Below are 12484 nucleotides of genomic sequence, written 5' to 3' on the forward strand. Positions count from 1 at the left end.
AATTTGTTCTTAATTCCCTCTAATTTCATGCCTTTAGAGAAAATTCAAATATTTTCTTACAGAGTATTCAGTCACCTGAGGGTTGTGAGGAACGTTCATTACTGGACTCATCTTCTGTCATTGAAATTGCCATGGCAATTGTTGAAGCAGCAATGGAAATCATCTGACCAGGAAGCTCTGCCCCTGTAAAAAAAATGTGTGTGTATGTAAATAAAAAAAGGCTCCGGTCTTAAAACGTTTTATTTGTCACTTGATATCCACTGAAGCTGCAGAAATAACAATAACAAGCATCAGAAATAACAAGAGAAGAAAAATATTTTTTTCAAAGTCTAAACACAAACTGTATTTTTAAGAAACTGATATATCCAATAATTTGTGGTTACTGTAAGAAGCTTGCTGGATGGAGCTGTCTCACTACTAAACCCATACTGCTCATTTATTTCAAAGTTAGCCTTCAATTCCAAATTTCCTGGGCTTTATGCTTGAAGCTACATATAGGATTCTCTAAAATTATTGAAATATATTCTAAACTTCATAGTTATGGGGGACTGGGCTTGAAAATGTGAGTAACTACTTTGTTATGGAAAAGTCAATTGCAAAGATTTTCTGTGAAGAACCAAAGATTCATTTCAACATACATAAACCACTTTGAAACAAATGTACTAAAATCTCACAGTTAATTCTGGAAATCTATGTGATATTGAATTTACAGTAATACAGTCGAGATTCCCTCTCTTGACTTCACGTATCTTTTGCCTCCAATAACAGAAGAAATAGTGACTCATTCCTTACCAGAAGACTCCTTTCCATTCTGCTGCTCATGCAACATGCCTACAGTCATCAGAACAACTATAACCAGGAACACAGGAATTCTCCAGGAACCTGCCACAGAAGCTGAAAGAGACGGTATTTTTTATTAAATAAAATAATAATAATAATAATAAAAGATGGCATACACCATTGATGAACTCTGTACTTAGCAAAACTAAGAAAAGTGCCCCACCTACAAGAACAATCCAGGGAGAAATGAAAAAGTGTCAAAAGGCAAGCAAGCTTTCTTCATTCACAGCAGCAAAGAATAGGAAAAACAGGTGAGCAAGTTTCAGAATTAATAAAGCAAGCTGTTAAAATTTCTAACACCAGTGACTTTAAACTATGCTGATAATGTACCTTAGAAAATAATTTCAAAACAACACACAGCATTACATTAGGATATACACAAAGGAAAAACATTTTAGAAATCAAAGGCAGAACAAATCCCTCCCCAAATATGGATTTATTAAAATTTTTATTTGTTAAATCTCTAGAGTGGCATCAAGCAGTTCTTTTCTTGGGTTTTGACTTTTCAGCTAGTACTTCCAGAAAATAAAAGACTGTCAAAACATAAGCAAAAGCAAAGCCACTCTGTGCAGCTTCAAACCTCAGGAAAGTGTCCCTGCGTGTTCAGAAAATTCCCTGAAACCTCCTGCTAAACCAAAGTTAATCATGAAGCATGCTCTGAAACCTTCCATCATGATAGCCTTTTATTATTTATTTATTATTTGCCTAACACCGCCAACATAAACTCTCGTATGATAATATAATCTGACGCTGTTATATTAAATATGCAAATTTTATAGTAGTATAATCTCATGTTTAATACTAACAGATTATAGTAATCTTGTATTTGCATTAACATACTATACAGATCACACAGTAAATTTGTTTGAAATTGCTGGTATCAACATTCTTGTTGACTGCACTTGGTTGGTTGGGTTCTTGCTTTTTTTTTGTTTTGTGTGTGTTTTTTTTCCATCTTTTATTCCTACTGTTAAATGCATTTTACAGCTTGAGCCTTGGTTAATGACAAGTCTGAAAATATAAAATTAAAAAAAAAAAATCCCAACCCGTCCCTTCTGTCAGGAATCAGTAACAGGTCTGTTATTGCAAGAGCCAAATAAAGGGAAACCACAGCAACTGCACACTGGGCAGCAGGAGAGGAAGGCACAAGCTGCTCAGCTCCTTGATGCTCTTCTCATTCCTTACTCCAAGGCTCTCTGCTGGCCACGTGCAGCCAGTTACTGAGCAAAGAAAACCTGCATCTTGACTGAGGCTCTATCAAAGGATTTAGAGAAAAAGCAAGAATAGCTTTGATTTCAAGACAACTGAATCACTATGAACACATTAGAAAAATAACTCGTTGTTACTCACCTAGGTGAAAGAGCAGCATGATCCAGACAGGAACGGAGACTGCTTTTAAGTAGCGCTCGGTGCTTATATTCCACTTGAATGAAACCATCAACAGGTAACCAAGCACCAAGGTCCATATCTTTAAGAGAAAGATACACACAGATAAATATTCATACTTGCAATACAGACATATTTCTGTGCGCACACACACACCACTAGCTGATACAACGAGGGGACCGATGTCAGGTTTTACTTCCCAAATGCAGGCTTCCAAAGGAAACCCCAAAGGAAGATTGTGCAGCTGAGACCAAGCGATTGCTCTGAACTTCCACTGGAGGGTCAGAGCCTAAATGAAAGGGGGCCACCAGAAGCACCAGAGGGGCCTTTGGGAGACAGAGCCAGCAGAGCACCACTCCTCCTAGCAGGGCACACTTCTATCAAAGAAATAATCAAGTTTATACCAAAGATGGTCCTTAAGAAGCTCAATAAAAACTGCTGCTCTTCAGCAGTGCTGGTTCACAGAACAGTCCTGCCTTTAAAATGACTTGTGACACGCAATTTTATCAAAGATCATTTAACTGAAGTCAAAAAACGCTGCTGTGGTAGCAGATGAGATGTGGTCATTTGCTTTTGCTGCTTGTAACTGCTTTCTACAAGCCTGCTCACCAGATAAATGACAACAGAGAATTCTAATTAGGACTAGAGATGAAGGACTTTAGCTTGGAAATGGTGAAAAGATGAAAGTGGAAACTGTAAGAGACAGCTGGAGATAGAAAGCTGCTACTCAGCAAAAGATGTGAAATTAAAAAAGGTATAAAAATATTTTTTAAAAGAGTGGTTCATTACTGTAAAGTTCTTATCTATATAAATATAGATATACAAATAATAATATTTCTGATGTTTCTAAAAGGTCTGAAGGAAATCTGAAATACACAGAGCTCAGCAGCCAAGCACTGATGGAGCCAAGTAACTTCAGCAGGAGCACTCAGGCACTTAAGGCAATTCAAAAATCACTTCAGAAATGTGAGCAAACATATGCCCTTTTCATAAAATCTTTCACATCAAAGCTGGTCAGTCCAACTTTTCCACTGTCACCTATCTGTAGTCACAAAGCAATGTAATACTTCTGGCCAAATACAGGCTCCAGACTAAAGCCTAAAACTAATAAAACTCAGACATTTAGATTAAACTCAAAAAACAAATCAATTTTGACCTCAAGTGCATCACAGCATGCCTTTCACAGCACAGGTTCGTAACATATCCCCTCACAAGTTGTATTGCAGTGCAGTTTTAGGCAACTCAGCATGAAGGTGCTGCCCTACTCCCCACTATCAGCAACACAGCATCTGTGTGTCAGGCATATTCCAGCATTAAGACAATTTTTCTCTTTGGCTTTAATGATAAATTGCAAAACACTGACACTGAGTTCATAAATTAGGTCTTCTGGTTAAAATACACCACATGTAGGAGCCTAACAAGGCATAAGCCTATGTTTCACAGCCAGCTGAAAGCAACTGACAAAGCAAATTCACATCAATGGACAGTGGATTTTATCCCTTGCTAACTTGGCAATAGCCTTTTTTTTTTTTTTTTTTTTAACCCTTCAAATGCATGTTATATAGCCCTTCCCACTGTTTTTTTCTGAATAGTTTCCAAAGGTTTTGGCCACATTAAGAGTGAAAGCGTTAACAACCTCTTCATTATTACACAACCATCTCAACAACAGCCACCATGGAAATGAACAATCAAAAGATACTGTCTACTTTCATCAAAATTAAGCTTTTTTAATTTAAGCTTAATTATTGCACTAAACCTAGAGTAAGTACAAAATCCATGCTAAACCACAATACGTATAAATGTATTTGTATACAGCTAACCAGGTGACTGATGCACACACTTTGGATACTGCAGAATCCATCTGCTATCACAATTTCTTATTTACCAAGCTGAAGTCAGTCGCAGATACCTAACTTTCCCCATTTACTCCGAGACTTTAAATGCCTATCCAATCCCAATCATACTTACAGGTATGCACAACTCCCATATTTCAGAATTGTAGGATGGTTTAATCCCGTAAGCTTTCCTTCTTCTTTCCCTCACTTATCCTCATTGTCTGAACAGACAGCAAAGACCTCACTCCTCGTATCTCCTTTGCGTTTTGTAGCACCTCTTGCAAATTTAAAAAGATATTCTTTTGCCTTTAGACATATTAAAAATAAATAAATAAGCAAGCTGCATACTTCCCTGAATAAGTAACTGTAAGACTGCACTGCAAGTTCTCAGGGTTCATCATCCACTGCTGGGTTACAGCAGTAAATTTAAAAGACCAGGTCTAGAGATGTCTACGCAAGTCTGAGGGGCTTCAGTTCCTTTTAAACTGACAAATGGAGGAAAAATTACACCGCAAAAAAAAAGTTGCAGCTTTTGTGTTAAGATCAAGCATCTGCTTCAGTGTTTTGATTTCCCTTTTAAATTTTACTGCTGGAACATCTAAGATTTATCAGCATGGCTGTTTCAACGTTACCAGAAGTCTGCTTCCAGTTGTAGTTAAAGCTGGGAGAACGTGAAAATCTGCGAAATGCCTTGGCATCATTTTTCAACGAGAATGAGCTCTCCTCTCTCTTCCTCCTCAGCTCTTGACACCGGTTATGTCGATGAGTAAAACCTTTTCTTTGCACAGCTCCCCCTTCCTGTCAGCAAGTTACTCTCTACGGGAGAGGCTTCAGAGCTGAGCTCATTCAGCAGCTCGCTGCTGCTGATCACCGAGGCAGCTCCCTTCTCTCCCTTCTTTCTGCACACCAGCCTTCACGTCCGCCCAGGCAGCTCAAGCTTCCTCAGCTGAAAGAAAACTACTCCGAAAAAAAGTTTATAATCTAATTCAGCTATAGCTGAGCATCCCCCAGTTAACAAACTTCCTGAATACTGCACGGAAACTGTCCCATCATAAACACGACAGTGAAGATCGAGGAGAATGAAGAACAGCTACTTCTGATATCTGCCTTGCCAACCTCCCAAACATTTCCATGTTTCAAATGGCATGTTTCAACTCTTCCTTCTTCCAGCTTTCTACCCTCTGCCTTTGGCGTCTCTAAATTTATTGTTTGTTTGTTTTGTTTTTGTTTCCCTCCCCCCCCCCTTTTTTTTTTAATGGAGTTATTTAAAGCAGCTTGAGGAAGCTCTGGATCCAATTCAATTCAAACATTTTCCTATTTCCAGTTTGCTTCAGGGCTACGACAAAACAAGAAAAACCCTCACCACTTCCCTCCCTGCAACATTTAAAAACGAAATTTTCATTTAGAAGTTAACAATTTTCATGAGATTTTCTTAAAATAGGAAATACTTCAAACATTCACTAGCAGCCTTAATCTCTGGCAGCTGCCATACAAAATCCATCGACTGTGCATAGCACCTTCTGGTTCCCTCCCTGCTCCTTCATCAACCAGCTTTAAACAACAGCAAAGGATAAGCAGAGGAAAGGGTCATTTATCCTTCCCTGTACAGCTTCCTATTGCAGAAACCCATTTCCTCCAATAATATTTCCATTAAAAAAAACCAAACACACACAACCCTTTGGCATGCGATTATCACTTACTTTGAAAATCAGATTATGGACCATCAGAACAAGAGGACGCTTCCAAGCTGCCTCAAGCACACACCTATCTAGGCACCACACAAATAAATCCCTACAAAAAAGGGACTTCCTCATTTTAGTATTCTGCAGTCAGCAGCAGTCACACACACACACCCAGGAGTCTTCTCAGCCAACTCCACGTGTGTTTTGCAAAGTTTTAAAACAGTGCTACACTGAGTGAAGCTGGTTGAAGAAGAGATCTTGTGACAGCAGCTCGTTATTTCTACCTCCTCGTCCTCGCTGGCAAAGGAACGAACCCATGGCAAAAGCTGAGCAGAACAGCGTGGACTTGAGAACTGAAGACACGCTAGGCTTTAAATGCATAGCTAAAACTACAAACATCCCAGCATCTTCTTTATCCGTACACTTGAAAATGTTTTTCTAAACAAGAAAATAGATAATAAGATGGCAAGTAAGGAATTACGGAAACGTCATTTTTATTCCAGTTTTCAGAAGCAAAATTAATTTCACCTGGCTTTACTGTGTATTGCACAGAACACAAGAGAGAAAGTTCAGCAGAATGAAGAAGTGTCACTGCCCTTCATTTTACACGGAGATGATTTTTGTCAAAAAATTGTGTCTTTTTTGAAGAGACAAAAAATCATGAACTTACGATTGAAATCTTGGTGCAGGCAAGAACTGACCTTCAAAACCAACACTGTCACACATGGGTTAAAAGTATTTTCAATGTCTTCTGCAACCTTTCCTAGGCTGTGAATTTAAGGAAATCCATTACATTAAGATATCCAGAAAACTGCAGCTCTGAATGCTAAGATGCCCCTGCATTTCATTTTTCCTGTCTTAACACAAAGGTTACTTAGGGGAATCTCAGTTAATAAAAAGCTACTCTGAAATCAAATGTTCAAGACCCACTTGTGAGAAGAGTGCATCGAATCCTCTCCCTGCAGACACAGCAGTGCTCCTTCGACATGCTTCATGTTGCCACTTTCACAAGAGACATCTCCTCAACCTAAGAGACTTCTTCATCTTCTTGTTTTGATTCACAGAGCATGGCTCAAATCTTGCTGGACAGATCCCTACCAACCATTCCTTCCAGAGGTGGTAGAAAAATAAATATAATTGTGTCTAAATAGTATGTATATATGAAAATAGCAAAAAATAACTAACTTTATGTAGCTTTTATCATTAGGCTCAAGACTAGTGTCAGTTTGGTGCCTGGGGCTGCACCTCAGGCATATAAATTAAAAAAAAAATAAAAAAATTCATTACCCTTTTCAAAAGGCATCTCAAGGCAGGCTCTCCCAAAGCTGAGGGGAGTGTGGAAGGGAAAAAAGAAAACAAAACACTTCAAACATCCTCTTTTTTTCCTGCCCCTCCCCATCCTGTTTTCAGTAGGACACATGCGGTCTCTACAAAATCGATCTCTTTTGTGAAAACAAAACCAAAACTGTGGTTTTAGTAAGGTGTGTTTACAGCCAATGCCCGGCTGATTTATAAACCATGAAAGCAAATACTGAAAAGATTCTTATAAACAGCAGAAAGAATACTTAAGGGTTTTTTGCTTTTTTTTTTTTTCAGTGGTTGTATTTTTTGTGGGTGGTAATGGTTTGCGGGTGTTTTTTTTTTCTGTTTTGGTTTGGTTTTTATATGCTAGGAAAGTTTTAGAAATCTTCAAGCCTGCTCTAAGAAGAAATTTCTTTCTTTCCCAACTCGTTCTGAAACACCGCAAAGAGGAATTACGTAAAATTGTAAATCAGAACTGCATTTTCCTCATTTAGAGTCACACAACCCGACAGTCAAACTTAACCCTTTCCTATGCTAGAAGAGACACTGCCCAGGAGGTGAACTTCACCAAATGTAGACACTTTTATCCTTTGTTGGTGGCAGCAGGGAAGCCAAGCACCTTGGATGCCCGTGTCCCTAAGCGTTTGCCAAGAAGCACGTTTGAGAATTTCCATCTGCAAGGGATGCTTTGGGGACTGCTGACATCTAGTGCCTACATAAGAGAAGTTTCCCTGATGGATGTTTTTGATAATTTCCCTGAAAAAGAGCAGAGTCAACAGCCCAAGGCAGACAACACCGTCCTAGGCAGTTCCAATATGCTGCTCACAGCACACAATTATTTCCAAATTTGCTCAGCACTGCAGCGAGGAAAGGATTATTGGGTCCTCTAACAGCATCTAAGCCACGAGCACAAAATGAGTTGTACCTGTTGCAGTGAGAAGTACAGCTCTGCTAACACAGACCTACAGCTCCACACCTGAACCAAAAAACATATTAATATTACAGATCCACATAGAAGGACACAGCTCTGAACCTGACCAACAACTTGTGCCAAACCACAGAAGAAAGACTGGTCGTGGGAGAAAGGTTTTGACAGCCCCGTGACCAACTTCACCCTGGAGAATCCTGCCAATTAGGATCGCATCAGATTTAATTTACTGAGGAGATGAGCTTCGGAGTCAATGCAGAACAGCTGTATAATTCATTTTATCTGCTGGGATCTACAAACGAACCATTTTCCATATAAATATGAGCACATGACCCCCACTGCAGAAAAACAAATACAACCAGTAGCTGGCATTTCCTGCGTAAATGTAAAATCTTAGGCTAAACTAGTTTGAACTGCTGGCACAAGGCAAAAAAACTTCCCCTACCTTAAGTACAGTGCTGGATAGAAGATACTTCTTTCAGAACTATGATGGACCAGGCAGTCCGAGATCAGTCTTCAGAAGGTGTGAGGGCTGTGAGGGGAACCATGCTGCAACTGGTATGGCATATAAACATACAAGGGCATTTTTATAGCCTGCTTTGGGACAGCCTCCCCTCTGATTCAAGAAAAAAAGATGCAGAAAAACTTCCTTCTTCCCTGTTATACCTAAGTGAAGTTCATGCAGAACGCATGTCCTCTACATAAAGTTTCTGCAAACAACCTGTAGAGAAGGCTGGAATCAGGGTAAGGAGCTCAAACAATTTACTGCCAGCTCCTATCTTTAAGGCCAGCAGTCTACTGCATTTCTTGAGCAACCTCCTTCAAAGAAGATACAGGAACTGTGAAGCAGGAAACTCCAAACTGGTACCCAAAAAAAAAGCGTAATTGTTCTCAGTCAAATTCTACTAGCAGGCACCCTCTCGCTTACCTAGTACACCAGAGGGAATCAGAAAGGAAAACAAGGACTGAGCACATTCTTCCTTTCCACAAGCCTTCCAGGTGGTGCAAAGCTCCCAGTAAGGACACAGGCACTTTACACCTTTGCAAGACAGAACTGTGGCTGGCTGGAGCACAGACATTTGTAGTTCACAAGATAAAAATTGCCATAAACTACCGTGTGCTGCTACTCAGGTGCTGCTCTCACGGTCAAGGCGCCCCACGCAGCAACAGGCATTTGCTTGTCTCCTTTACACTTTTAATAAATGCTTCATTTATTATATTCCTGGCAAGAAAGTACTCCTCACTGCATAAGGGAAAAAATTACTTATGTTAATTAAGTTGTTGTGAATTCAGCTATTTCAAAACACAGATCTGGATTGGCTTAGCTGGCTTTAGCTTGCTAAAAGAAACAGTGAAAAAAAAAAAAAAAAAGAGATGACCATTACTTTTGCTTATCACAGAGTATCTACAAACAAAAACAGTTCTAATTTTCATGCAGGATACCACAAAGAAGGAGCCATGGAGAATTTTTGTCCCAGGAAAGAACTGAACAATGGAGCAAACTGACGTGCAGTATGCAAAACTCCTGTGTGGCTCAGAAGCAGAATGCAGACATGCAAACTTGGTCCTGCAAAGTAACACGGAAATTACACAGCCTGTCAATGCTGAACTGCAGTTCAAGCAGATGCCACAAACCGACCCAGCTCAAGGCTCCCCAGCAGCACGGATAAAATTAAGTTACCCTGCTGCAGTTCTGAGATAATACAAATCGAGTCACGGCAAAATTCATGAAACTGGAAGAGGAAAACACTGTAAAATGCATAGATGATGCCAGGCTGAGCTGAGGCTATTTACCAAAGGAAGACCTTAGTTTCTTTCTCATATAGTGTCCCAGAAAGAGATTTTGGCAGCTCGCTTAGCTGGTTACTGGTTTGCCTAAGGAAGCCCATGGTTACTTATTTTGATGTAAACTCAAATTTTCACAACTTAAGTCTGAAGAGTTCTAGGAACTTTTTTTTTTTTTTCCTAGTTAAGATCTTAGAGCACCTCAGTGAACACAAATGTCACATGAGAAACACCAACATGAAACTGAAGGATCAGATGCTGCTAAACAAACCTGCAGTGAGCATGCAGCCATCAGCGCACTACAACCAGAGTCATGAGGCTAAATCAGCACAACTTCCCTTGGTAGTTTTCCATTTACCAGCTGTAACTATAGCTTAATTAAGTGAGCTTGAATAAAGGAGTGGACTTGGCCAAGTCACATAGTCTAGTAACACTGGATCTGTTAAACAGGTACATGAATCCAAAGGAAAAGTCTTAAACTTATCAAATAAACTGCACAGCAACTAACTAAATCTTCAAGCCATGCTCGTGTTCTTCCACCACTTCACTGAAGGTAAAGGGAAGAAGCTTGTACCTTTGTCTCTTAATGAAATGAGAATGAGAGAGACTGCCTGTCTTGTCTGCTCAGTCTTAATTATACTCCTGAGGACAATGCAGACCAGAAACACTTCTCCCCTGACATCTCCCAGCACATGACATCACTTCAGAGTACAACTGCTTTTTTTTTTTTTTTTTCTTTCCTGGTATAAACCTCCAAAGCTGCATTTGAGGTTTCAGCATACACTAGCCCCACCAAAGGGATAAAACTAGGATTCACACACACACAAATCCAAAGTCACAAGCCTGGTAAGTTTGCTAATTGATTTCCTGGCAGTTTCTCCCTCTTGTCCACATAGGCGATTCAGCTTTAACCAGTTCTTTGGTTTTACCTCCATGTGTAAGTGGAAATAAACGCGTGTCACTTTCCACTCAAGGTTTCTGTCCCTGTTATGTTTCTGGGGCGTTGTTTGCTTTTTAAAGCAGAAGAGTCTAGCGTTAAAAGCCTGCTTTTAAAAAGCCTTGGACACCAAGGAAGCTGAGCGTGTCAACAGCACATGGGTACATAAAAAAAGTACAACTTTATTGATCCACTCTGCTCTCACACAGCCACTTCATTCAGATTTGTAGGTTTTGGGGGTTGGTTTTTCGCATTTTTCATTAAATATTTCTAAATAACAAAGCGAGGACGAGCTACAGCAGAGTTTTACTCTATGCACTGAGGGGAACAGAAGGCAAAGCAATCTCTGCCCGTCCCCCTTATCACCACACACACTTGTAAGTTGGCCACACAGCTTCAAGTTGGCCACACAGCTTCACTTGGCACTCCAACTGCATCAGCACTGCTTGGTACTTGAAAGAAATAAGTAAATAAATGGGTGCAGATCTGGAAGCCTGCAGGTCTCTTTCCCGAGTTCCTCACAGTGCCTAGAGCCACCTCATGCCCAAAACCTCCCCTGGATTACCCCGATTTAGGGTCACCTCACAACTGGGTGCGACACACAGGTGCTGGCCGGGCTGTACCTCAGTCAGCGACTTTTTAAAACCCTTTTGCACGCACCTTTACCAGGGCAACCGGGGCTCCCCCTCCACACCCCCCCACCTCCCCGCAGCCCCCCGAAAGCACCCCGCGCCCTCCTCACCCACTGGCTGCTGAAGTAGTCCAGCCCCTGGCAGATGAAGCAGGCGAGCTGGGCCAGCAGCAGCTGCACCCCCAGCGAGCTGCCCAGGCAGTAGAGCCCGTAGAGCAGCGGCCCCCCAGCGCCCAGCAGCAGCAGCAGGCGGCGGCGGCGCAGCACCTGCTGGCCCAGCGCCTCCACGCCGTAGTTGGCGAAGCAGGCGGGCAGCAGCAGGGCGGCCAGCAGCACCGGCGTGCCGGAGCGCTGCAGCCGGCCGAGCCAGCGGCGGCCCAGCGCCGTCAGCGAGCTCTTGAAGGGGTGCAGGAAGGTGCCGCACAGCACGGCCCAGAGCAGCGGCCGCAGGAAGGCCTCCAGGATGAAGTAGACCAGCACGGCGGCGCCGCAGCACAGCCCGGCGAACAGCAGCGCCCCGGTGTTGTAGAAGGCCTGCTTGATCGGCTTCTCCAGCCGCGGCAGCGACACGCCCGGCACCCCCGGAGGGGTGCCCAGCGGCAGCCGCGGCGTGGCCCCGCTCCCGGCCCCGCTCCCGGTCCCGGTCGCAGCCCCCCGGCCCCCCGGCGGCTCCCCGCGGCCGGCCATGGCGCCCCGCAGCCCCGCTGCCAGGGGGCGACGCCACTGCCGCCGCCGCCGGAGGCTCGGGCGAGGGCGCGGGGAGGCGGCCGGGGCCGGAGTGCCGCCCTGCGGGGAGGGAGGGTGCCGGGAAATGTAGTTTTTTTCCACACGAGGAGGCCGCTCCGGCCCTTTTTTGGCTTTTTTTTGGCAGCTCCAGCCCTCGGTTGTGGCGCTGTGAGGCAGCGCTCCGTGCGCTACCCCCGTCCCCCTCACAGCCCTCTCCTGAGGCGGAGCAGGTTTCCCACCTCTGGCGTGCAGCAGGCACGTTTCCATCTGTGAGGGCGACAGCTCATGTTTTACAGACAGTCTGAAAGCCTCAATAAACATGCTTGTTCTGAGTTAAGTTTGCTGAGTGCTGAGACCCCCGACAATCCAACAGTTTTCCTTTCACACCCCCCAAGCAGCCTTCACCCCGCTGCTGAAGCTAGCGGTGATGCC

General features: G+C 42.8%; 1 protein-coding gene across 6 annotated transcripts in view; it reads right to left on the reverse strand.

Moving 5' to 3' along the window:
- Positions 1-12058, reverse strand: part of TMEM245 (transmembrane protein 245) — an 83891-nt gene extending 71833 nt beyond the window's left edge. For all 6 annotated transcript variants that reach the window (XM_084282757.1, XM_084282756.1, XM_084282755.1 and 3 more), the window contains exons 1-4: positions 11438-12058; positions 2191-2308; positions 793-894; positions 76-183 (exon numbers count right to left, since the gene is read on the reverse strand). In XM_084282757.1, the coding sequence (XP_084138883.1) occupies positions 76-183; positions 793-894; positions 2191-2308; positions 11438-12013 (904 nt within the window). In that variant the 5' untranslated portion in view covers positions 12014-12058. The remainder of the gene's footprint in view (positions 1-75; positions 184-792; positions 895-2190; positions 2309-11437) is intronic.
- Between the last annotated feature and the right edge of the window lie 426 nt (positions 12059-12484).

The sequence above is a fragment of the Netta rufina genome (assembly GCF_964035555.1).
Source record: "Netta rufina genome assembly, chromosome: 2".
Lineage (NCBI taxonomy): Eukaryota > Metazoa > Chordata > Aves > Anseriformes > Anatidae > Netta > Netta rufina.